At 44.1% G+C, this 27,325-nt stretch overlaps 1 protein-coding gene across 2 annotated transcripts in view; it reads left to right on the top strand.

The window, feature by feature from the left end:
* The window catches only part of CEP126 (centrosomal protein 126), a 72,653-nt gene extending 45,822 nt beyond the window's left edge, over positions 1–26,831 (top strand). For both annotated transcript variants that reach the window (XM_083170077.1, XM_083170078.1), the window contains 7 exons: positions 8,827–10,804; positions 12,299–12,439; positions 13,643–13,764; positions 16,231–16,312; positions 18,568–18,765; positions 20,166–20,230; positions 24,856–26,831. In XM_083170077.1, the coding sequence (XP_083026203.1) occupies positions 8,827–10,804; positions 12,299–12,439; positions 13,643–13,764; positions 16,231–16,312; positions 18,568–18,765; positions 20,166–20,230; positions 24,856–24,954 (2,685 nt within the window). In that variant the 3' untranslated portion in view covers positions 24,955–26,831. The remainder of the gene's footprint in view (positions 1–8,826; positions 10,805–12,298; positions 12,440–13,642; positions 13,765–16,230; positions 16,313–18,567; positions 18,766–20,165; positions 20,231–24,855) is intronic.
* The last annotated feature ends 494 nt before the right edge of the window (positions 26,832–27,325 follow it).

Genomic DNA, 27,325 nt, shown 5'->3' with positions numbered 1-27,325 from the left:
CCACCCATGTCAGCACAGGGCAGCTAATCGCTAAGGACATTGCAAATATTATTTTCAAGTACCCCCAAACTGGTCACATTTTTATTTTTTTCTAAAACCCAGATTTAAAAAATCAGGTAAACACTGCCCTTCACAAGTGAAATCAAGCCCAGGTGCAAGGCTGCGAATGTGTTTGTAGAAGTGCACATGGGGAAATCCATCCCTAATCACTCACCATCCAATAGATTCCCCCCCCCCTTTGCAGCCGCTTAGCGCTGCGAAAGCCGTAGGGAGAAGGAGGCCGTTGCTGACAACATCGGCCCTCCCAACAACTGCGAATTCACAGCCTCAATCTATTGTAAGGATCCGATACGTAATCCCGGCGGTCGGGATCCCGGCGGTCGGAATCCCGACACTGGAATCCCGACCGCCGAAATCCCGACATGGGGGGGATGTGGATCGCCCCCCCTTGCGGGCTCGCTGCGCTCGCCACGCAGCGGGCCCGGTGCCTCGCTACGCTCGGCACGCTATTTTATTCTCCCTCTATGGGTGTCGTGGACACCCACGGAGGGAGAAAGTTTCGGGATTTTGGCGGTCGGGATTCCAGTGTCGGGATTCTGAACGCCGGGATCCCGACCGCCGGCAAATTGACCGCATCCCTATTGTAATACTTGGTTTGCTTTTCATTCATTTACCTATCTGATATATAAGCTTTGTGCTTGTTTATATACCTGTTAGGGCTTTGTTGTTCATCAATGTAACTGCTGATGACCCGGGTACTGCTGAACTCTTAGCATGTTACATGTTTCCTGCATAGTACAGTATTCTGTATTGGAACTGATACACTGAACGCTTAGCATGTTACATGTTGCCTGTATACTGTAGTGGAACTGATATACTGAACGCTTAGCATGTTACATGTTTCCTGCATAGTATGGTATACTGTAGTGGAACTGATATACTGAACACTTAGCATGTTACATGTTGCCTGTATACTGTAGTGGAACTGATATACTGAACGCTTAGCATGTTACATGTTTCCTGTATACTGTAGTGGAACTGATATACTGAACGCTTAGCATGTTACATGTTTCCTGCATAGTATGGTATACTGTAGTGGAACTGATATACTGAACATTTAGCATGTTACATGTTGCCTGTATAGCACAGTATTCTGTAGTGGAACTGATACACTAAACGCTTAGCATGTTACATGTTGCCTGTATACTGTAGTGGAACTGATATACTGAACACTTAGCATGTTACATGTTGCCTGTATACTGTAGTGGAACTGATATACTGAACACTTAGCATGTTACATGTTTCCTGCATAGTATGGTATACTGTAGTGGAACTGCTATACTGAACACTTAGCATGTTACATGTTGCCTGTATACTGTAGTGGAACTGATATACTGAACACTTAGCATGTTACATGTTTCCTGCATAGTATGGTATACTGTAGTGGAACTGCTATACTGAACACTTAGCATGTTACATGTTGCCTGTATACTGTAGTGGAACTGATATACTGAACACTTAGCATGTTACATGTTTCCTGCATAGTATGGTATACTGTAGTGGAACTGCTATACTGAACACTTAGCATGTTACATGTTGCCTGTATTCTGTAGTGGAACTGATACACTGAACTCTTAGCATGTTACATGTTGCCTGTATACTGTAGTGGAACTGCTATACTGAACACTTAGCATGTTACATGTTGCCTGTATACTGTAGTGGAACTGATACACTGAACTCTTAGCATGTTACATGTTGCCTGTATACTGTAGTGGAACTGCTATACTGAACACTTAGCATGTTACATGTTGCCTGTATACTGTAGTGGAACTGATATACTTAACTCTTAGCATGTTACATGTTGCGTGTATACTGTAGTGGAACTGCTATACTGACCGCTTAGCATGTTACATGTTGCCTGTATACTGTAGTGGAACTGCTATACTGAACACTTAGCATGTTACATGTTGCATGTATACTGTAGTGGAACTGATATACTGAACACTTAGCATGTTACATGTTGCCTGTATTCTGTAGTGGAACTGATACACTGAACTCTTAGCATGTTACATGTTGCCTGTATACTGTAGTGGAACTGCTATACTGAACACTTAGCATGTTACATGTTGCCTGTATACTGTAGTGGAACTGATACACTGAACTCTTAGCATGTTACATGTTGCCTGTATACTGTAGTGCAGTGTTTTTCAACCACTGTGCCGTGGCACATTAGTGTGCCTTGAGCTGTTCTCAGGTGTGCCTCCAGATGTAGAGATGCCCAAACTAGTTTACAGCCACCACCAGTTCAACTGTTATTTACTGGTCTCTTCTTTTCATTTAAAGGGCCAAGGTATTTTATTTGTGTTACCTGTGGGGACCAGTGTGATTGTTTTTTATATGGGGGGCAATAGGTTTGTTTTTTTTCCTGTGGGGGCCAATATGTTTTGCCCTGTGGGGATCTCATGGTGTGCCTTAGCAATTTTAAAATCTCATTTAGTGTGCCGCAAGGTAAAAAGGTTGAAAATCACTGCTGTAGTGGAACTGATATACTGAACTCTTAGCATGTTACATGTTGCGTGTATACTGTAGTGGAACTGATATACTGAACACTTAGCATGTTACATGTTGCCTGTATTCTGTAGTGGAACTGATACACTGAACTCTTAGCATGTTACATGTTGCCTGTATACTGTAGTGGAACTGCTATACTGAACACTTAGCATGTTACATGTTGCCTGTATACTGTAGTGGAACTGATACACTGAACTCTTAGCATGTTACATGTTGCCTGTATACTGTAGTGCAGTGTTTTTCAACCACTGTGCCGTGGCACATTAGTGTGCCTTGAGCTGTTCTCAGGTGTGCCTCCAGATGTAGAGATGCCCAAACTAGTTTACAGCCACCACCAGTTCAACTGTTATTTACTGGTCTCTTCTTTTCATTTAAAGGGCCAAGGTATTTTATTTGTGTTACCTGTGGGGACCAGTGTGATTGTTTTTTATATGGGGGGCAATAGGTTTGTTTTTTTTCCTGTGGGGGCCAATATGTTTTGCCCTGTGGGGATCTCATGGTGTGCCTTAGCAATTTTAAAATCTCATTTAGTGTGCCGCAAGGTAAAAAGGTTGAAAATCACTGCTGTAGTGGAACTGATATACTGAACTCTTAGCATGTTACATGTTGCGTGTATACTGTAGTGGAACTGATATACTGAACACTTAGCATGTTACATGTTGCCTGTATTCTGTAGTGGAACTGATACACTGAACTCTTAGCATGTTACATGTTGCCTGTATACTGTAGTGGAACTGCTATACTGAACACTTAGCATGTTACATGTTGCCTGTATACTGTAGTGGAACTGATACACTGAACTCTTAGCATGTTACATGTTGCCTGTATACTGTAGTGGAACTGCTATACTGAACACTTAGCATGTTACATGTTGCCTGTATACTGTAGTACAGGGCTGGGCAACACCGGCCCTCCAGATGTTAGTGAACTACACATCCCAGGATGCTTTGCATTAGTTTTTCTATGTGGCCATGCTGAAACTGATGCAAGGAATGCTGGGATGTGTAGTTCATCAACATCTGGAGGGCCGGTGTTGCCCAGCCCTGCTGTAGTGGAACTGCTATACTGAACTCTTAGTATGTTACATGTTGCCTGTATACTGTAGTGGAACTGATACACTGAACTCTTAGCATGTTACATGTTGCCTATATACTGTAGTGGAACTGATATACTGAACTCTTAGCATGTTACATGTTGCCTGTATACTGTAGTGGAACTGATATACTGAACTGCTGCACGTCCTGAAAACAGACATTTCAGGTTTGGTGTTGCTCCGACATGTTCCTGGAGGAATCCTGCAGGCGCGACACTCACGTCTCCCTGTCATCCGTTACGGCTAACAAATTGTGACATCCCTCAAGTGTTAGATTTCCTCTTTACAGCCTACCCAAAATGCAGTTACATTGTGAAGTCTTTATTCAGGCCACACGTCACTTACTACATTTTGAGTGATGAGTTTTAATCCCTTTAAGCTGCCCTTATCCATCATCAACAGATCCGAATTGTCACGTTGTGATTGTGTCCTTCTTATTTTATTGTGCAGCCAGGCTGTTTACTGGCAGCAGTAGGTAAGTCGCAGTTAGGACAGGGTTCATTAACCGTATTACACAGCACCATAGTCATGGTGCTTACATTGGCTGATTCCTATGGTAGTCTCTGCTGGGTATACGGTCGTGAGTTCGACACAACAAAGATCGACGTGACTTCGTTTGACACATGAAATAGGTCGACGTAGCTAAGGTCGACATGGGTTTTTCACTTTTTTATTTTTTATTGACATGGTAAAACAAGTCAGGTCAGAAACGGCTGCGGATTGTCGCATTCACAGACCTTTTTCGACAATCCGCGGCCGTTTTCCCCAAACCTCTGACTTTCCGACACTCGTCGGTCAGAACATTGAATTCCGGCTGTCGAGTTCCTGACGAGCGGAACGGAAACGGCCCGGGATTCCGACTGTCGGATACACTCCATAGTGAATACCCCCATAGTGTTTATTCTAGCACCCTGCACCTTTTTTAAAACCTGTGCAGTTCCGCTTTCCTGCCTGGGGTGATGCTGTATGCTGCAGTGTCTCTGTCACATTGTGGCCAGGTGGGAAAGAGGACCTGCACAGGTTTTGAAAGGTGCAGGGTGCTAGAATGAACATTATGCAAAGTACTAAACAACTGTACTTTGTGTATCATGGCACAGAAGCTTCGGGATCTGAGTTATTCCCATGATAGTCCTGCGACTACCACACTAACATGCTGTAATGTAGAAGCTCGGACAGCGACTGTGCATCTCCAGCAGGAGTGACAGACCATGCACGTTGGTGGCTGAAAGTATTAGGAGATAGACTAATGCAGTCCATACACCTACAGCCCAATTCCCTGTTATGCCCCATTGGACATTGATGATCGTCAGTCCATAAAAATAACAAACAAACAGCGTGCTGGGGGAAACAATGTATTTTTCTCCCTTTAATGCCCCTTTAATATCACTAAACTGATTGAGCATCTTCCAGTATACAGATGGAGCGCCTGTGGTCTAGCCGGGGGGCTGGCGATCAAACTGCCAGCCGCTGGAAGGGGACACACATGCACAAGACGCTTGCGAGTCCCCTTCCGACGGAAGACACCGCCACCTCCACGCCGCTCCCCTGTGGATGTCCGCACCCCCCTAACTCTGCCCATCTCCCTGAAGCACAGACGGGCAGGAATTCTGGCCCCCACCACCGAAATACTGGTTGCGGGTCCCAATCAGATGGAGCGCCTCTCCGCCGGCGATCGCCAGAGGGGGGGCGTTCTGGTGATTCCCAGCGCTGCATGAGAGGCGCTCCATCTGTATATAGAATAGGCTACCCCAGAAAAAATTACAAAACATTGGGGTGATAGTAGAGTAGGGTACCAACAAAACAGTCAGGTCCATGTATTTTTCATCCCATCCACAAGTGCACCGGATGAGGCAGACATGTTGGGTGCACTACAAAGCTTACACTGTGGGAGGTGATACAAGGGCACCATGCAGATAGGGGAAAGTGGATACTTGTGTATTAGTATGACATACACTGTATGGCAGGGGTGGGGAACCTTTGACCCTAAAGCTGTTGTTGAATTATACATCCCAGCATGCCCTGCTACAGTTATGCTATTTGGACATGCTAAAGGGACAAAGGTTCCCCATCCCTGCCGTACGGGAATGTAGCAATCATTCTGATGATATTTATGTTCGGGAGACAAGGAGCCATTGCTAGAACCGTATTGTATTGTTGTTAGCGTGTCGGGATCAGCAGCCGTAATTTGGGAGGACCGGATTGGTGGCGGTCAGCAAGCACGCGATGCAGGAGTTAACATTCTAGCTGAATGAGAAAAGGGCGTATCCTAGCAATAACTCGTAATTGTTTGTAATTAGGACATTGTAACAATAACAGCGCAATAAATAGTGCAGACGGCAGACACATTTTATTGTTCCGTCTCACCAATTGTTCTCTTTACAATCACTCACTGCTGGATCTTACCAAGGAGTTTCATTAAGGTGGGACACACATGTATTAATGCACCTCTTGCTCATTGACCAAACTGAAAAGCAATGTAGTAACTCTTATACCCCTTTGTCGGGAGGGGAGATTGTGACACCCCCCTTCCTCTGTGTAACTCTGCTGCAGGGGAAGGCAGGAAGTTTGTAAGTTTGCTAGTAATAATTGCAGATGCAAATGCAGGATTTCTGGAGGGGATCTCCAAATGTTTGATGTGAGAGTGGTTATTACCAGCCCAGAAGGCTAATAAGCATGCGATTGGCTAGAGACTGGCTCAAAGTATCCTTTATATCATGGGTCTTCAAACTGTGGCCCTCCAGATGTTATGAAACTACATGTCCCAGCATGCATTGACACATTTTTTCCTATAAGAACATGCCAAAACTGTCAGGGCATGCTGGGACATGTAGTTCCACAACATCTGGAGGGCCACAGTTTGAAGACCCATGCTTTATATAATATAGTTAGTGTTCATTCTAGCACCCGTCACCTTTAAAAACCCATGCAGTTCCTCTTCCCTGGCTGGGGTGTCGCTGTCTGCTATGTATTCGGTGACTGCAGGCAGGCTATTGGGAAGGGGGGTTTCTGGGCAACTCAATATGCACATCCGTGTCCTCTCAAGCAACATGTTGCTTAGTTGGGTGCAGTAGACTAATTTACGGGTATGCGATAGTGATCTTTCTGTGATAGTGACTCTTACTCCATCTTGGAGGCATTGCCTGGCATACCCTGTGATGTCACTATCCTGTTCCACTGCCCCAAGCGCAATGAGACAAGTGTAGGCATCATTGAAGTGTGAGGAGTTATGCCAACATGTAACCATAAGCTGGGTACACACGGGGCCCATATGTCGGCAGACTCCACGACCCGTGAAAAATGATGGTGTGCCCTGGCAATTTTGAAATCTTCTCTAGTGTGCCACGGGTTTAAAAAGGTTTAAAATCACTGCAGTAGACTGATGGGGAAAAAAGGTTTTACTTATTATAGCCCAGTATATTGAATTCCTCATTCTGCCGCCTGTATCGCTGCATTAAAAGAAATCTAACGGTTACACATTGAAAACATTTGGATTATTTAATATGCAAATGGTGGGGCGCAGACTCTTTTCAGTCACCGCGAATTGTTATATAACCGGAAATTGTTCAGTTTTAATTGAGGTATTAGAGATGTTCATATATCATAAAACAGGATTAACTGCATGCTTTGCTGGGCTATTATGTGTTACACTATTACCGCTGTCTGCCACCCTGCTCACTAATTGCTGCTGCATTCCGGAGAAAGCCTCTGACATGTGCATCAGTAACTAGTGTGTAGTATATAAGTTCTCTGTATGTTCTTATGGGCGCTGATATACCTGTGTACAGACGGCTAGAGGAAGCCCGTTCCACGGAGGTTGGAATCGATTTCATTTTAAAGTTGAACATTTCTCATTTGGAGAATGATATCATGGCAGCTTACAGCCTGTAGGTACAGAGGAGGTCAACAACCGATATGTCAATGTACTCCGAATGCTGACATTATAAGCATGTCCACATTAGGGTTAGGCTGCAGAGGGGTAGGTGACATATAGGCTGCAGGATGAAAGGGGCGATTAGGGATAGGCAGGGTTAGGGGTAGGTATTAGGGTTAGAAATAGCATATAAATACTTACCGATATGATGGAGGGTTGGGGGAAGGTATCAGGGTTAGTGATAGCAGAGACATACTTACTGGAATGATTGAGAGTCAGAGGTTTAATATGGAAATGACCACCGTGCCCTGGGAGACGCCACTGCAGCTGCCAGGAGAAGGTAAGTCACCAATAGGTCACCAGTGACGATATTGACATTCTGACGTCAACATTTCATGACTGCCTTCCCAACCTGGGTGGAAGAAAGGCGCTTCTTACTGTGGGGTGGACTTCTTTATGGGCATGTGCAATAATGAGATTATGTTTTGTGGAGTCAGATTGTTGGAATGAGATAAGGGGGTGTAGATGGTCATTGTGTATTATGTGTAACAGAGGTAAGTGGTTGGACTTTTAGGAATATCACTAGTTTGTAGAGAGATGGGATGCATTTAGCATGCAAGCATGTAGCATCTGCTGCAATCCCGACATCACGGGAGACGTGGATGCCGACAGCTGGAATCCTTATCTGATATATGCGGCCACGGTGGGTAGGTGTAGCACATAGGGGGTTCATGGTTAGGAGGAGAAGGGTTAGGGCTAGGCTGCGGAGTAGGAGAGTTATGGGGGGAGGGTTAGGCTGTGATCAGGAGCTAGGGTTCGGCATTAATGGACAGGGTAAGGGTGGGGTAAGAGTTAGGCATCTAGTAGGGGGAATAGGTAAGTATACCTACCCAGCCCTGGATTTTGATCATCAGGATGCCACTGTTGTTCTTCTGACAGCCAACAAGACTGCTGGTCTTGCGTATGTATTCCATAGAGACATCTCCCTAGAGTGCAATGTAGTTGTACACACCGGTCAATTCTCAGCTTCTATAATAAGCTGTGGTTTGTTCATTGTAGTATTGAGCTGCTGCTACGATCCCCACTATATTGGCGCAGTGATGAAGGTTTGCCGATCTAGCAGGGGCCTAAAGTCCCTTAACATTTATATTATGTGGTTTTCTTGGCAGTAAAATGATCATGGATTATCATAGGCGCTGCAAAACCCTTGTGGCGCCATATAAATAAATGATAAGAATCATAAAATGGGAGAAGACCACAATCTTACAGTCACATTTGTTCTGTTTTCCAGAATTTTCACCAAGACGTGGAACAACTAGCAAGCTCGGAAAGTCTGTCAAGTCTAGACAGCCTGGAAGAAAGCGCGGAGCCCGCAAGAGAGGAGTGCGGTGATGTGCAAGAGTTCTCAAGTGACACTTTACACAAAGCTCTTTCGGAGATACATTCTTTCTCTATGAATGGTGGAAGTCATAAGGATAATGAGAATATCGGTGGTTTTAGCAGTCAAAAATCCCCTCCTGAGCCTGTCTCCTTCATAGCCGACAAGATGGCCAGTGAAAAGCACTTGCAGTTTTCAGACGAAGGGACGTTTCTTAGGAATAGTGATCTGCATGCAGTGACAAATACTGTAATACACAATGGGAACATTTCATTATCAAATCCAGATATTAGTCACTCTTCACAAGTGCCCACAGCTGAGATGAGGCCGGATTACTCCAACATGACTTATAGAGGAAGTAATACTGTGGTTAGAACAAGCAAAGCTTGGGCCACTCCCGACCTTACCCCAACAGAAGCAGTTCAAGGCTCAATGCCACACAGCAACAAAGACTCAGTACAACATAACGGACTATCAATAAAACCCACAGTGACTCAGACTTTGGCATCCCCAGTGGTCATTCCTTTTCCCGAAAGTTCTACCGGTAACTGCCAATACAGTGCAAGTTCAGATTTAAAAGCAAGCAGATACACAGATGACGTCCATTCCTATTACGTAATTCCTGAAGGCTTGACCAACACATACAATTCTCAGTTGTATGCAGTTAAACATGACTACAGTAAGCTGGCAGAAGGCGGTCATCGGGAGACCCTGTTACATAACAATCAGTCTTCATCATCCCCTATTTCCAAATCAGAGCCCAGAGCTATGGAAGGGCCAAAGGATCATTTCAACGGATCTAATCTTCCCCAAACTGATCCTGACATGGCATTGTCTGCGTTATACAGAAAAATGAAATATAACAGTGTTGGAAAGGGTGGAAATACATTCCCTAAAAGCATATTAAAGAAAGCCTCCAAGTATGAGAATGGGTATGCCACAGTCATGGGCATCAGCAAATTGTTCCAGCTTGGAGAGACAAGCTCCTACACCATCAGAGACAGCGTTGAGTTGACGAAGGAAAAGGGTCATAAAAGAACAAACATTAAAAAACTTAGATGGTTGGATGAAACGGACAAAGTGAAGGATTGTCCGGGTGCGATGGTTAATGGTCAAGCTGGCCAGAAGCCTCATGTTGAGTCTACAGTAGATAATCAAGAGCATGTCCCTGCCTCTACTGGTTTACTAGCTGACCAAACAGCTCCTTCGGCTGGGCCTCCCAGCTCCATCTTCTCTACAGGTTACCATTTCACTAAGCAAGCTTGGATGACGTCTAAAGGCGAGGACCCAGGCCCTGCTGGGCACCTCCACAATATCAGAAGCCCACCAAGAGCAAAGTCAAGGATAGTAAAACGTCCAAGGTCCGCTAAAGTTCAGTCCACACTAATGCACCAAAATAGGAGGGGCATAATAATGCGGCCTCAGTCCGCCACCGAAGCTAGCAAGATTGTAAAGTCTCAGGGGAAGGTCATGATCCCACACCCTCCTCCAAAGCCTTCATCAGACTGCAATAATAGAGAGACAGAAACCAGGAGTCAGCCCATGTTCTCAAACAGTTCTCTTGTTAATCATTCAAACACTGTGGCAGCACCACCCAATTCTGTTCTTCATAGGGACACAATGCCCGCTCAATCGTTATCCCGGTCTATGGGTAATTTGTTGGCTGCTCAGATTTACAATTCGCCGGATACGGAGAATGATGCAAAGTCCATGCTCACTTTAAACAGCGAGCGGGTATTTGCATTACAAGAACGCTTAACCGCTCCGGCCAAGCGGAACCACGTGTATGGAGAGAATGGTTTACGCCTGGATCATACTCCCACTGATGAGGAAATTGCTCTGTTGTGGCAAGGCGTTCGGAGTGCCTTGTCTCACAAAAACGCTGTGACAGGTTGGTTTATTTTCTGTAGTTGTTACACCAGCTTGTCTTTCACTTCAGGCATGAGAGAGGGTGTAGAACACTGGCGATGTGATTAGATCTTCTGTACATGTCCATCACCATCGGGCATACTTATGGAGCAATCCGTGCTTAATTTCTAAGCGATCTAGACAGATTGCTTAGAAAACGGGCTATTAACGGCCTGTGTTTATGCCCCTTTAGAGGAAAAGTGAAGTGAAAGAGGTTTTACCAATGTTTGTGGGGTAAGAATGGCAGCATCAAAACATAACAAAATAGGCAATTGGTTTTTTTTTATTACTTACGTTCTCTCTTTTTTTTTGTCACATCATAAAAATGCGATCCTGCTCATCAACAAAAATTATGCAGTTACATTAAAAAAAATCCTTTTTCTTATAATGAAAAGTAGGAAGTATTTCATTTAATTTTTTTAAATGCCATTCAAAAAGTGCTTAAAATGTTTTTGTATTTTTTTAAAGTAATATTTAGATGTTTCATATATAAAAATGATTTACTCCAACACACACACATTGGCCTGATTTTAGAGGTGGTCGCAGGGATCACAACGGATGCAAGAAGTGATGTTTTTAGTCTGAGCCACAAAGTGGCTACCACTATTTATTTTATATATTATATATTAACAGTTCCTTACAGTATATATCGCAGCATATTCTGTTGCGCTTTACAATAGGAGACAGTGAAAAAACAAACTGGGTATTAACAGACAGTCAAAGGTAGGAGGGCCCTGCTCGCAAGCTTACAATCTATAGGCGTCACAGAATAGATTCAGACGCAGAGAGAGGATATTTTGGTGGGCAGCAACGAGGGCAACAGCATCCACCTCTGAATCAGGCCCGTTGTATCTATTTATATTGTTTGTAAAGTATCCGCATTCATTTAATTCACAATCTGATTTTTGGTGTTTCAGACAGCTAGGGGCTTATTTACTAAGATGGGCGTTCTATTGAAGGTGGGATGTTTCTATGGGCAACCAATCAAATTCTATCTATTAATCTAAATAAATAAGAAGTTGATTCTGATTGGTTGCTAAGGGCAACATCCCATCTTCAATAGAATTCCCATCTATATGTACCCCCTAAGATCTGGCTACCAGTCTCTGGTCATCACCTGTTTATTCCAATATTGGGTTGCCTCTACTAAAAATGTGAAAAATATATTTTGTGAATTTATTTTCAAAATTGTAATATCTAAATAAGATTTTGTTGATATGATGCGGTGTATATTAGGTAAGGGGGGATTATATGTGGCTCAAAGTGCATGTTATAATATAGACTCCAAATTTCTTTATGCAAATAATTCCTGCGTGCATCTGAGTTGTCACCGCATGTAACTGAATAGATGACGTAGGTGTGGTCCTATCTTACAGGGTTTCTTTATTAAGCATTTAGGTTATTAGTATTGCAGCCAGATGGCACAGTAAGCAATGTATCCCCTGACATTGTCATAATGGTGTTTGCTGTATTTTAGGTGATTTCCGCCCTGGTGATCTCCCTTCTAACTTACAACCCGCGCGACACAACCTGTCCAGTGTTGTTATAGACGGAGGAACGCTGAGTAACTGGAAGTCCTTTTCTAGAACTAATGGGGTTTTCCACCCCCTTAATAATGGTACGGATTGCAGGATTATAACTTCACATTCTGACATGGAAGAAAATTATTTGTATTAGAACTTTGAGCCCAATTCAGACCTGCTTGTTAGGCTGCATATATTCGCTGTAAATGCCACAAAACGCACGTCCACCCCGCCGCGCAAATCCCCGTGCTATGCTGCGAGTGCATGTACCCCGCTCCTATGCACCCCCACAGAGGAAAAATCATTCGATGGTTAGGTCATGTGACATCATACACACACACACACAACCCCCCCCCCCCCCCGAGCAGGCAGGAATATGCCTGCATTTGCTGAGATCCGCCCAGCATTTTTTTTCAGGTCTGAATCGGCCCCTTTGTGCTATAATTGAACAATATATTTACTTGAGAAAGCCCAAATGTATTTAATTTTATGTCAGCTATTCCATTTGTTTCAGTGTTGTTTTATGCAATGAATTCTTTTATTACGCCATGCTTGAATCCTTTATATCCATTGTGCTAGGTCCATCCCAATGTTGTCCCACAGACCCCATCTAGAGGCTGCAAATAGTTACTACATCTTACTAACTGAAGGATGCATGTCAGCTGCCCTGAGCATTAAGGAGAGCATGTAATGGCAGGAACACACTGCTCCTGAGAAGCTTTTTATGGCCTCCCCTAATTATAGGAAGTCCCTAAAGGCTCTGGGGCTTGACCCAGAAGTCTGAACTCTGATGTGAGATTATACAGTGCAGATAACAAGCCCCACCCACAGCAGTGAGCACGGTGCCTCAAGCAATGCAGAGGGAGGTGCAAGACAGTGAGTAGGGGGTCATCAAAATCTTCCCCATCCAGTCATTATATAAGGGACCTTGAAAAAAACAAACATGGCACAAAGTGTAATATCAAGTCATGTAAAAATGGGATTTTTACAGATTTTTCAGTTTAAATACAATAAATGCTGCTAAAGGTGATGGCTCCATGGCTCCTTGTGCCTTGATGTTGTTTTTAGTTATGTAACACATGAGATGCATGCACTCCGCAGATGGAATATCAGCAGCCTGATGCAACAAGTTTGTAATGTGTTCCATGACTTTCTGCCTAACTGAATATCATCTTTTACTTACACACCGAAAATCAAGACTTCACAGAGCATAACGAGAGCTTTGTAGACGTCTGACATTACATATTCCCTGTGTTCTGTCTTCCAATAAACATCATTTTTCTCCCATTTCGTTAAAGGTCACGTCACCCTCACAAAGAGGAAACAGATTCCCGACAGCACCGAGAACAAGCGCAGAGCTTTGCTGGAGCAGAGGAGAGGCAGAGTGGGATCAGCGGGATGGAGGGGCCCATACAATCAGGTAGCGCAGGACACTTGTGTTGGTCTCCTCCTAGACGCATAGAAACTAGCCACGCTTATGGGACCTGCAATGTAACCATGTAGCGTGAAGTAGGTACAAACTATGGGGCCGATTCAGACGAGAGATCGGTTTCTTGCGTGCTATTCTGGGATCACAGGCAGGGAAGGGCAGTTCCTTTATTTATTCAGTGACCGGTAGCAGACATTACCAATAAGCTGAAACTGACTGATTTACCTGTATGCTCGGACGGCGTGTAGGTCTCCCGAACGTCACCCAACTCTTTGATCCCACTCACTCAACTCTTTGATCCCACTCGCTACTTTCCCCAACTTTATATGTTCATTTTGATCAAAAAGAGAAATGATTCAGAGTTGCACGCTATGCCAATGTTCAGCAATTGAGCGATTATCGGCAGACTGTGCAGGTGCTGCGATCGCACTGAGCATGTGTCAAGGTTTCTTTGCAATCACGCTCCCAGTGAGGATATTATCGCAGAGGGATTTATTGGAAGTGACTGTTAGGGGAGGTAACGGAGTGGCAGGAAAACGGCTGGTGTGTTATGGCCGTTTTCAGGGTGTGTGCCTGACGTCCGCTGCAATCATGTACGCAGAGAAACATGGCGCCTGCACCGCTACTGCCGTGCCCAGTCTACTTGCATGTGTCCGTATTAGTTACAATGGCTCCGGTGGGCGTCGCCTTTCATTCCTGGGTGGCAGATTCACTTGCTAACATCTGTAGTCTTGATGCCAGCTCCAACCCGGGTCCAATCCTTTCACATTAAACCCTTCTTATATCCCAGGTCGAATTGCCGGGTTGGTCGATCCAGGTTATTAGGTTTAGTGCTTTCACACCACACCTCGATCCAGGCAGCAACCTGGCAATAACCCGGTTTTTAGAAGCGATGTGAAAGGGGTATAAGTAGTCTCAATTGCAACTGCATTAGTGTTCAATGTATATTTATTGGTAACATTATTTTTAACTATTTAAAAGTCCATCGAAATGACGGCTTCTCCAATGTACTTTCACTTTGAGCTGTGACAGTTTTTAATTTCACTTTGAGCTTTAACAGTTTTTAGCCCCAAAACCCTCCACCCCACCCCTAGTCCCTATCTGCTCCTACCTCCAATCTCTGTCCTCACAGCTCCCTCTCTCCATATCTAGCAAGTTTTAAAACCAACCAGTGTCCCTGCAAAAATTGCTTTTACTTTCGGTTATGACATCTTTTAGTACACAGAGTAACTGGTTCCGTTGAGCGGCATCTAGTGGTCACTGGTGGTACTACTCCTCATAGAGGTACAGTAGGGAGTAGATAGCCTTTTATATATACAGTATATATATATAGATGTACAATGATATAACTTTATATAACTTTAGACCTGGCCCCCTGAGCTTAGCTAGATTTTAGGAGGCACACTGTCAGTAACAGGCTGCGGACCCCTGGTGTACTCCATTCCCCGATACATTGATCTGTATATTCTATGCCGCCCGCAGTACATGACTAAATGGAGCGGTTACAAAGGAGATCCAGCTGTTGGGTGGACAATAAATCACTGGTGTTTATCCAATGGAGAAATCTGCTGCTTCTCGTCAATGTGTTTTCATCACTGTGTAAACAGCAGCCAGTGAGCGCAGCAGCAGAGTACAGGGGACATGACATCATGTGTATGCAGATGCCTGAAGGAAAGTGGTTACACAATGTCTGCTTATTTAACCCCCCACCCCCAGGCATTTCAGATTTCACCGGTGTATTGTGTATATATGTCATGCAGCTCCATCCTGAGCCCAGTGCACGTGTTAGATCCATTTACTTGTTTATTGTTCATCATCTGAAATGACGCTCTGCAGTTTTGTGTCTTCATCCGGATGATCAGTCAGTTAATATCTCTTAAACTGACCACACACTTTAATCTGATCACCCAGCTGCATACACAAACCTCTGGATCTCCTGCCAGTGTGGCCATGTGCAGTGGGAGATGCAGGGGCAGGTTTTCCAGATAGTACTGATTACACATGTTAGCCAGTGCAGTCATCATTGCACTGGATCGGGGCTGCCAACACGAATTTTGGGGCCCGGGACTCATTTCCAGTCCGGGCTCCCCAAAATGAGCTGTCCAGGCCCTTCCAGAGGCCAGGGCCACCCTGTTGGTGGCCCTGCACAGGATAATTCATCCTGCACAACTGTAAAACAGATTTTAACTGGACCCAATTTGTCCTAAACAAACCTGAAGAAGCCATTATTACAGGGACGGTGTTAGCCCCTGTTCCTTCTCTGAACTTTATTGGAATCTCCATGGTGATAACTTAGGGAGCGCTGCTTAGGACAGACTAATACAGAACACTGCAATTTGCGGAAAGCGAAAAACATTCTTTTTTATTATTGCGATGTCATGCGTATGGGATTCTTCATAGTATGTATATCCCCCCACACTAATCTAATGGATTTATGTTGTATCATATTATCAACAGAACCTGCAAACGATGACATTAAGTCCTTTCCCAAGTGCACAGGAGCCCGGCCAAGCACACGGTGCTCCAAGTTCTGGTGAAGGTAGGTACCATAATCTGTGCCCCTGGTTTGACTTTTGATACAAGAACAATTCTTTAAGCTACAGTTGTCTCAAAATGTTGGGTTGCGAGGGCTGCAGGTCCTGTAGATAGTACTATTTTATGTCTAACCCAGTCCTTTCTTTATTATATATGATGTAATACTGAGGGTATGTTAATTTAGGCTTGGACCTGGCCTCAAGGAGTGAGATGTCTTGGCTTTATGCTTGCCTAGGTGTTTTGGATGCATTTTCTTACAGTTAGCAAAGATGATCCTGTACCTAATAGGTGTTAAATTCATTTATGAATATATGGTAAACCTAAGGAAGTATTGCAGCATTTAGTTCCCCCTAGGGGACACTGGGGACTATCGCTTTCTTTTAGGAGAACCTGTACAGTAAGCTCTCTTTGGGTTTGGAGACCTTTCTATTTCTTCGGGCTTGATCCTCTGGGCTTGGCCCCTCTATTTCTCTCTCTAGACTTGGACCCTTTCTTGCTGTCTGGGCTTGCACCCTCTCCTCTTTTTTCTCTCTATCTGGGCTTGGACCCTCTCTTTCTCTCCATCTGGGCTTGGACCCTCTCTTTATCTGGGCTTGGGCCCTCTATTTCTCTTTATATTGGCTTGGACCCTCTCTTTATCTGGGATTGACCCTCTCTTTCTCTATCTCTGGGCTTGAACCCTCTCTTTCTCTCTATCTGGGCTTGGACTCTCTCTTTCTTTTTTTGGGCTTGGACCCTCTCTTTCACTTCTTTTGATTGAATCCTCTCTTTCGCTCTCTGGGATTGGATCCTCTCTTTCACTATTTGGACTTGGATCCTCTCTTTGGGCCTTATTTTGGTTCATTCTTTCTGACAAAATCCTTCTTAGATGGACAAAACCATGTGCACTGCAGGGGGGGCAGATGTAACATGTGCAAAGAGAATTAGATTTGGGTGAGTAATTTTGTTTCTGTGCAGGGAAAATACTGACTGCTTTATTTTTACACTGCAATATAGATCTCACTTTTAAGTAAAACCCCACCCAAATCTAATTCTCTCTGCACATGTTACATCTGCCCCACCTGCAGTGCACATGGTTTTGCCCATCTAAGAAGGATTTTGTCAGAAAGAATGAACCAAAATAAGGCCCTTTATCTGGGATTGGACCATCTCCTTCTCTTTCTCTGGGCTTGGACCATCCCTTTCTCTCGATCTGGGCTTGGACCCTCTCTTTCTCTCTATCTGGGCTTGGACTCTATCTTTCTTTCTTTGGGCTTGGATCCTCTCTTTCACTTTTTGGACTTGGACCCTCTCTATCACTCTTCTCTTTAGAATTGGACCCTCTCTTTCACTCTTTAGACTTGGACCCTCTCTTTCACTCTTTAGACTTGGACCCTCTCCATCACTCTTTGGACTTTTACTCTCCCTTTCACTCTTTGGGTTTGTCCCTCTATTTTCACAATCTTGCAAATTACATAGTTGGGTCCCAGATTTGTGAGCCACCAAGATTATTGAGATGGTGGTGGGAAGGGGGGGGGGGATAGAGTGGTGGCTTGCTTTATGGGGTGTTCTGGCAATGTAACACTATCAAGTGGTAGGAGGCTGGAACTACAGATGTGTCCCACATACATCTCGCCTCCTTGAGTGTAGGACAACCTCTTCTAGTCACTGTTGTGTCTTCCCGTGCAACTTTTTCCAATAAAATGCATCCTATTCACAAAGCGATGTGAATAGGACGCACACACAGCTTATGTTGATATAAATGATATATTCTGTTTCTCAAAAAACACTGTAGCATACCAGTTTGTATGCAGTGGCACACAGAATATATAGGCAAGCCGAATATCATTTTAATAATCATAAGCTGCTTGTACATCCTATTCACATCACACAGAAAGAAGCCAAGTCATACGGCATTCACACGTTATGCGCAGCACATGGAGGATAGATGGATGTGGATACATCTGTAGTGGTAGATATTGGTCCTCGGTTGCAGAGACATTGCCGGAGAGTAGGCTGCCACCTTGATGGATACAGTGCAGATTATTTAAGCATTGGTGCAACATCACCTTTGTGGTGAGGAGCTGTTGGGAGAAGCTGAGGGAAATCTAAAAACTTCAAAAATTCCCTATTTCAATAAAGTGAATATGATGAAGGCCGCAGTATCTCTAACGTACACAATATGAGTGGTTAAATGCCCTCTGGCGAAGCATTGAGCTGCAGCAATGTTATTCATACCTAATTAGGATGATCTTATTTATATTTGGGTTCTCTCCTTAGTGTCTGAGAGCACAGCTCAGTTTATGCTGGCGGAGAAACTGGTGGAAACATCTGCGACAGATGGAGAAATTCTAACCGCCATGCAGGCGAAGCACAATCTCCTACTACACAAAGCGTCACGCACAGGACACACCGCTCTGTCTGTAGAAGAGCAGAGACTCCTTCAGTCACTGGAACGTCTCAACCAGAGACTACAGAGTAAGTACAGAGACAGGAAAGAGTCGTATCGGACTTCTCTTTCCTGGGGATCATTCAGGTGCGGTTGCATGTGCACCCATTGTTGCAAAGTGCATCAGAGGATGCAAGGCAGCATCACCCCCCCCCCGCCCCTCCCCCCTCCACTATACTTACCAGCCCACCTGTCTTCTTCTCCAGGGAAATTCAGCCACTTATGCTTGTATGGTTTTTGATATGCTGCACTGAGCAATTCTAACTGTAAGCCTGGTATACAAATGTGTTCTCATACATCTGTGCTGGAAGATGCATGGCAGGCGTGAGCAACTCTACTTGCGCCAAGAATCCTTTTTGCCCAAAAAACTGTCTTCGTCCCAATGCAATGCAACACGATTAGGACACACCAGGAGACTGGGCTGATTCATTTGATATGCAACACCTGTACCATATATCTGTGTGCGACTGAGTCTCACACTGTATCACAGTTGAACTTTTTATGGAAAAAAGTTGCAGCAGCTGTACCGTAGCACTTCATATACAGATTCAGAGACTGAGTCGCACACATATATACATGTATCTTATATAAGATTAGCAACGTCTCACATTGCGTTGCAACTAAGATGCGTTTTCAGGGAAAATGTTGGCCAGCACTAGCATAGTCTCGCTGGATGTGCAGTTTGTGTTGCATCATAGGGGGTGGGGTTGAGGCATGACATTGAAAGGGGGCAGGATGAGGGGCGTGGTAGCCATGTGTGAGTCATCATTGCTACGCCCACCACTATACAGTGTGGTGATTACCAGCATTATACAGCAGAGGGAACTGTCGTACAATGATGCGACAATCGTGTCATTGACCACCCAGGCCACCACTGGTTAAGTAGGCAGCTGGGAAGCATTAGAGTTAAAATCAGGAGACTTGCCTATTCTTCTGGGGGTCCAGAGGGTCACGTGTTATACAGGAGCCTCCTGGCCTTTATGGGGGAGAGTAGCCAAGAATGATTCATACTAAGGGATAGATTTACTGAACCTTCTAAATAGAAAATGTGGTGTTGTTTCTCTTAGCAACCAATAACATACAGTAGTACTCAGTTATCTAGTACCTTCTAAAATATGCTTTTTAGAGGTTTTAGTAATAGTAAGGCAGAACTAACAGAAACTTGGGGGTTACAAAGTAAGTACAGATACAGGGGTATCTGGCTCTAATGAGAATCCCGCACCCGACGCCTGAGTGCATTCTGGTAATAATCAGCGAAGGATCTAGCTGGCTCCATTACTGTGGAACAGCCTCAGCTGAGTTAGGATGTACTTATAAAATAGTATCATCAGTATTCGGCCGATTTGATGTGATGTTTTGTTATATATGTTGTGTCTCTCTGTTACCGGCTTAGACAAACAAACTAAATCTGTTTTGCTTTTCACTATAGACGTACAAGAAACCATGATCAAGCCCCCAGCAGCGACAAATGGTTTTCCCCTCAAATCACCATTGGTGAGGTTTATTTTATAGTTTTCTTGCAAATGTTATTTTTAAATATTTAACATTCTTCTGTTTTTATTTCTTTGTTCTCTTTTGTCAAAACTACAGTCGTGTTTGCACTTGTATTATAAACACTTGAAAAGCAAGGATAGGTTCTAAGCATTTTCCCCTAAGCGTGTTTGCTGTCCCCTCAAGCGTGTGCACTTTCCCCCCAAGCGTGTTCCCTCCCCCCCCCCCAAGAATGTGCACTTTCCCCCAAGCGTGTGCACTTTCTACCCAAGCGTGTGCACTTTCCCCCAAGCGTGTGCACTTTCTACCCAAGCGTGTGCACTTTCTACCCAAGTGTGTGCATTTTCTACCCAAGCATGTGCACCCCCCCCCAAGCGTGTTCCCTTTCCCCCCCAAGTGTGTGCACTTTCTACCCAAGCATGTGCACTTTCTACCCAAGCGTGTGCACTTTCTACCTAAGCGAGTGCACTTCCCCCCCAAGCGTGTGCATTTTCCTCCCAAGCTTGTGCATTTTTCAAGCACTTGACCAACAGGGTTGTATCTTTCCTGCTTATCCCTATCCATGCTGCCTGTGTTGTGCTGTGTCAGAATGCCATGAGGTGTGTGTGTCTGGTGTATTTGAATGCAGTCCAAATACATCAATATATTCTGCCTTACCTCCTGGACCCCCAGAGTGATGAAAAACAGGGGTTCCTTCAGACCACAAGGCCTTGCCCCTTCTTGCAAAAAGCAATGCCCATTTTTGCAAATTGCGCCTTAGATTTCTGAATGCCGTACATGGTATCAATGGTATAAGTGACGCCCCTGCTACTACTTTGATCCCAGCAAGGAACACCCCAATTTGATTGCAGACTTTACAGCCCAGGAGACATGATCATTGCCACATGTACATGGTGTAATAGTAGGGACTTCACTGCCATACAAATATAGAAGCAGGTGAAATCTGCACTATAGGAGGAGCATTTTTGCTTCAGCGTCAGTTAATTTTAGGGGTTTATTTGCAAAATGCTGGCTTTTCAATGCCGCTAATAATTGTGTTTTTACACACTGAATTTCTATCATCAATAGTGCAAAACACACTGATTAGTAAATATACCCCTTAAAGGGCCTTATTCTGATCGGTGCGGCCCGATCAGAATATGCGGCCACGACCGTGCAGGCAAATCCCCGCCTTCCATACGGATCGCCACCTCCGTCCGTACGCGGATATGTGGCGATCCGCATGAAATTGGACGGGGATACGCCTCCTCCGTCTTGGGAGCAGCCCCTGCATTCGATGGTCGCCGAACATCGAATGCAGGGCCGCACGCTCCACCAGCTCCCGCCACCCTAGACCACACGGACACTTGTCCGTGTGAAATCATGTATGGGGGCGGGCAGCTGACATCCGGCGATGTCAGATGCCCGCCCCCTACACACGCGTCACGGCCTCATTACCATGCATACGCCCCGCGTTTGCATGGGAACGCCCATGAAACGCGGAGCGTATGCATAGGGTAATGAGGCTAAGTAGCCCCTCACGCCCCTCTACGCCCCCTGTGCGGCGTGTCAAGAATACGTGCGGCGAAATCGCCTGCACATGCGCAGAGTGACCTCTGCACATGCGCAGACGATCACCATCGGCGGGACGACCGCATGCGGAGAAATCCGCACCGATCAGAATAAGGCCCAAAGTTAGGTAACCCTAAAAACATTGTAAAATCACATAGTAAAAGCATAAATGTAATGCACAAAGTGTAAGTCCAGAGTATAAATATAGAAAATTACTAGAACACCACAGATTGGATAGGACAAATAACAAGGGGCGAGGTTAGGGCCACTTACTGTTGCTTACAGAAGAATAAAGCGGCAACTTCAGGTTAGCGCAGGGGTGAATCAACTTGTTTCTAATGAATGGCTGATGCACGTTAATGTCCATATATGGTTTTCTTGCATGTTGAATACATTGGTTTTCTTGCATGTTGAATACATTAGAACACATATACGCCCAGTTTTCCTCATTATTCCGGCCGCTCCCATTGAATACAATTATTGAATAACAATTAGAATAATTAATTAAATGTCTTAATTATAGTTGAAAGGGTAGATTTTGAGGGCCATATATGTGAAGGGTATGCCACCGTGCACGGACGTACGCTCACTCTCACGATCGGTGACACATGCTGAGTTTTCCATTGAAAAAAGGCGAGACCCGTCCATGCACGGTGGCGTACGCTCCGATATACGGAAGATGACGGTGTGAAAACGGACGAGACCCGTCCGTATACGGTGGCGTACGCTCTGTTGTACGCCAGTTAACGGTGTCTAAGAGGAGACCCGTCCGTATAGGGTGGCGTACGCTCAAGTGTACGCCACTCCCCATTGTCGGTGTTTGTGCCCGTCCGTATGCGGATGTTTTGTGGGCGGACTTACGCTCACCGTCCGCGTATGGGAAACATACAGTGAAATGGACCGTACGTACGTTGCACCGCACCAACCAGAATAAGGCCCTATGGGCCCTATGTTTCTCCTCCCTATGGGCCTTATTCTGGTTGGTGCGGTGCAACGTACGTAAGGTCCGTTTCACCGTACGTTTCCCATACGCGGAGTTTTCCCGTAAGCTGAGTTTTCCCGTAAGATGAGTTTTCCTCATTATTCCGGCCGCTCCCATAAAAACGCGGACAGGTTTTTTCGCAAGGAGAGACCCGTCCCTGAGCGGTGTGAGGTCGCCGCACATGCCCATAGCGAAAGCTACGCATGCACAGATGAAAAAAAAAACCGATCCGCCCGTATACGGTCCAACCGTACCAAGCAGAATAAGGCCCATAGTGTTCATTCTAGCACCCTGCTCCTTGCAGTTCCTCCTTCCTGCCTGGGGTGTCAATCTCTGCTGCGGTGTTTCTAGAACAGTCTGGTTTGTATCTCAGCATTGAGATATAAACCAGACTGTTCTTGAAGTAACACAGCAGAAAGTGACACCCCAGGCAGGAAGGAGGAACTACAAGGATTTTACAAGGAGCAGAGTGCTAGAATGAACACTAACATAGATAGTTCATAAAAACTACACCCTATAGGATTGTTTGGCTTTTAATGCACCTCTGTGTTGACAGATAGTTTGAATTTTCAATTAACAAATAACATTTGCTAGATACTAATAAAACCTTTTATTAGAAGAATCATTTTATAGTTATGTTGTGAATAAGTCACTATTCAGGAGACCTACTCCTGGGAAATCCCATTTACAAGGTGATTAATCTGTGACATCTTTAGATAGAATCACATGATTTATGGGTGGAATGTAACATTCTCCTGCAGGAATCACCGTTTCACCTCAGTGTGGGTCATCATTGTACGATAGGGTGTTCTGCTTCTATGAAGCAGTGTAAAAACACTCCAACTGCATCAATGTACAGTGCTAGCGAACGGCTTAAGCTCATTCATTGCCAGGACATATATGTAGATGGACATTACCGGGTCTATTTTCTCAGTATCCAGGTTTCAAAGATGCCGATTCTGGCAGTTTTGCCCACAGGATCAAGCATTGACTGCAAAACCAGGCGTGTCTTGTATTTAACCCTTTGAGTGCCAAGTGAATTTGTCAAAATAGGTGTAACAATTGCAGAGTAAAGTGTTCTATTCATCATAATGACCTTTACCTTATTAGAAAATATAATCTTTTTTTTTTTTAGACAACATTTTTTATTTGAATCTATATAACAAATGTGAGCCGGCGTTTTTAAGCGGATATTTTGCGCATCTCTCACAGAAATGTTGGCACTGAAAGGGTTAATATAATTGCCGTTTGAAATCTCTTGGGCAAAACCAGTGAAAATCACCAGCTTTGAATACCTCACCTTTAGTAAATATCCCCCATGTTTCTAAGACAGTCATTTAAAACATTTATAAAGTAAAGCATTGCTTTAAAAGGTGCGGATAATATTCCCCCAAAAGTCTTTTTCCTGGATATTAAGGTCTTGTGTATTTTTTTTTTCCAGGAAGTGACATCATTCTTTTCATATTTTTAAAGCGGTTATTTCGGTATTAAAGTTTTTATTTAGTAGTTTTGGGGTTTGTTTACGTGATTTGATTCATTAGGTGTTTAGTTGAACACCACATGTGGCACGTGCCCACATACGGTAGTGGGGGAAAGGGGAGCATGTAATTACTAGCGGCATCCCCCATCAGTTCTGCTGTGGGCCAATGGGGTATTTGCTAGCAGGCATATCATGGGTTTACACTAGACTATGTAACCGATATGTCGTTTCTAATCGCGGGAATGGGCAACATATTGTCTAGTGCAGGCCTGGCCAACCAGTGACGCTCCAGCTGTTGTAAAACTACACACCCCAGCATGCATTTCTACAATTTTAGCATTTCATAATCGCAAAACTGCTGCAGGGCATGCTGGGAGCCAGCTGGAGAGCCACGGTTGGCCAGGTCTCGTCTAGTGTGTATACCTCGGTTTAGTCTTTTTGGCAACGCTACCATTGTCTGAATACTGGAACTGTGCATTTGTAGCTGTATATAATGATGTAACCAAGTATCTGTAGGGAAGGCATCTGAATACTTTACTATGCAATATCTCATTTAATTACACAATGTTTAATCGTTTCTCGAAATGTTTATTAACGTCCTAACATGTTTTTCAGCATATCCATCAATTACCACCCCAGGCGTCAGAAAACACGGCACCGCGGTACCGGAGTCAATCCGCCGACCCGCGCACGCGGCTTCAAAGAAGATATTGACACTTTATCCACCTACTCGGCTGCAAGTGAAATATCTGCCATTATAGAGCAATAATAATCTCTGTGTATATACCTGTTTGTGTGTACATATATATAAACCTTGTCTGTGATTACAAGAGGTTTTTTTTTATTGAAAGGCTCCTATATTTTTATTATTATTACTTAGAGGCTCATGTTCCAATTCTGCATTTCCATCAAAGAGGAGTGGCGTAGTGCATGTAACCACATTGGTGCCTCCGCGTAGTCTAATATTAGTATCAGTGGAAGCTTAATAAGAAAGTGGTTGCCATGGTGAAGAGCAGATTCACGCCCCATTACATTATTCACCTTTGCAAGCCTGGGATTGGCTCCTTTGTATAAAATGCTGGAAAACCTGCTTATAAAGAACACAAGGCATGGCAGTGCTTTGGATCAGCGCATGTCGTTTTTCACACTTTAAGTTGTTTTACACCGTAGGAACTTTTTATTTGTGAACAGTATTTTGTTTTGACTCATTACGGTTATGCGTAGCATATTTCAGGGGGATACGGTCGGTTGGTCGGCCTAAAGATGGTCGACAGTCATTAGGTCAACAGCACTAGGTGCAAGGTCGACATGGGTCTAGGTCGTCATGGGACCGACATGTCGGCCGATGGTCGGTTTTTCACTGTTTTTTGAGCCGACATGTGCCGACAGGCGGTATTTCATGCCCTACCATCCACTAGGGTGTGGTGGGAGAATAAAATAGTGTGCCTGAAGCATGGTGAGCGCAATGCGAGAGGATGCGGTGCACTTAATACGGTGTCGACATTCGGGTCAAAAAGCAGTGAAAAAAAAACATTTTGACTGTTGACCTAGATCATGTCGACCTTGCAGTATGTCAACCTAGTGGTGTTGACCTAATGACTGTCGACCATCTGATCCATACCCATTTCAGGTCTATCCATACATAGCCATACATTATTGTGGGAGTTAATGGCAAGTCTGCTAGTCTCCAGTTAAAGATTAATGCTACATATAAGCATGGCGATTGCTGGTCAGTCCATGTTGTGTATGACAGCTCCGTTTGGATGAGACAAGAACGGGCAATAGAGCCATGTGTTTGCCAGTTGTCATTTTCAAAGCTGGTTATTTAAAGCAAAGAATAACGTGGGATGAACCCAGGAGATTGGAGCCTGTCCTGGGCAGGCACACTTGCTGGTAGAGCTGTGACATGTACAGGTGCGAGCTCTCCACTCTGACAAACTGGACTCTGCTTCTAATGCAAGGGGATAGATTTATCAAAGCTTCTAAAAGTTATACTTGGTGGCGTTGCCCTTAGCAACCACCCAGGTTGGATGCATTTTCCAGGATTCAATAGAGAAATCATAGCTAGGATTTGATTGGTTGCTTTGAACAACACAAAATATTTTCCTTTATTTGTGTATTTTGCTCATATTTTTAGAAACGCTTTTTATCACTGTGGATTGTTATCAGACAAGGAAGGGTTAATGTGATAAGCGCTAGATAATGCCATTCTTTGCACTGAATGAAATCTCTGTAGACATATTTAGAATGCGTGGAACGGTAATATTAACTTTTCAACACTAGAGGGCACTGTTACTTTTCATCTGCTTGTATGTGGGCCTCAATTTGAACTTTTACTATGTATGTCCTTATACATTTTGTATATAATAACTGAGTGAGACAGAAAGGAACAGTTGTAGAGTGTAATGAACCTCGCCTTATTTACACCATAGAGATTTGTAACCACTGTAATGCACTTTACTAAATTATTTTATTTTTTTACTTCTGAATACCTCGTCTTTTATGCGTGATTTCTAATTTAAGGTTTTATTTGTTTGATACAAAAATACAATTATTTTAATATACAAAATAAAATAATGAAAATATTCTTATATACCTGTGTGTTTTATTATTTGTCTTGTTATATCTGATTTGATGCTTGATATGGTAAATCAGGCATGGCCAAACACATCCCAGCATGCATTGCCATATTTTTAGCATTCCCTAATAGCAAAACTGTGACAAGGCATAATGGGACTTGTAGTTTCAGAACAGCTGGAGGGCCATAGTTCGACCAGGCCTTCTGTAAATTGTTATAGATGGATACACAGCCTGATGCATGATCATAGAAAGTGGTTTGGTCCCTATGTGGGGCAGAACACTAAGGGGTAAATTTACTAAGATGTGAGTTCTATCCGATTCTATCTATTATTTCCAGAGGGTGGAAAATATATAAGTAGTAGACTCTGGTTGCTATGGGCAACATCCCATCTTCAATAGAACTACCATCTAATGCTGCATTGTCATTGCCGCCCCTGCAAAATCCCGGGTTTTTGTTCCCGTGTTTTTGGCGGGGCATAGAGCATCTCAGCTCTACAGACCCCAT

Source organism: Crinia signifera, chromosome 2, assembly GCF_055691185.1.
Source record: "Crinia signifera chromosome 2, ASM5569118v1, whole genome shotgun sequence".
Lineage (NCBI taxonomy): Eukaryota > Metazoa > Chordata > Amphibia > Anura > Myobatrachidae > Crinia > Crinia signifera.
Note: the sequence above shows the minus strand (reverse complement) of the source record. Positions and strands in the feature narration are given on the sequence as shown.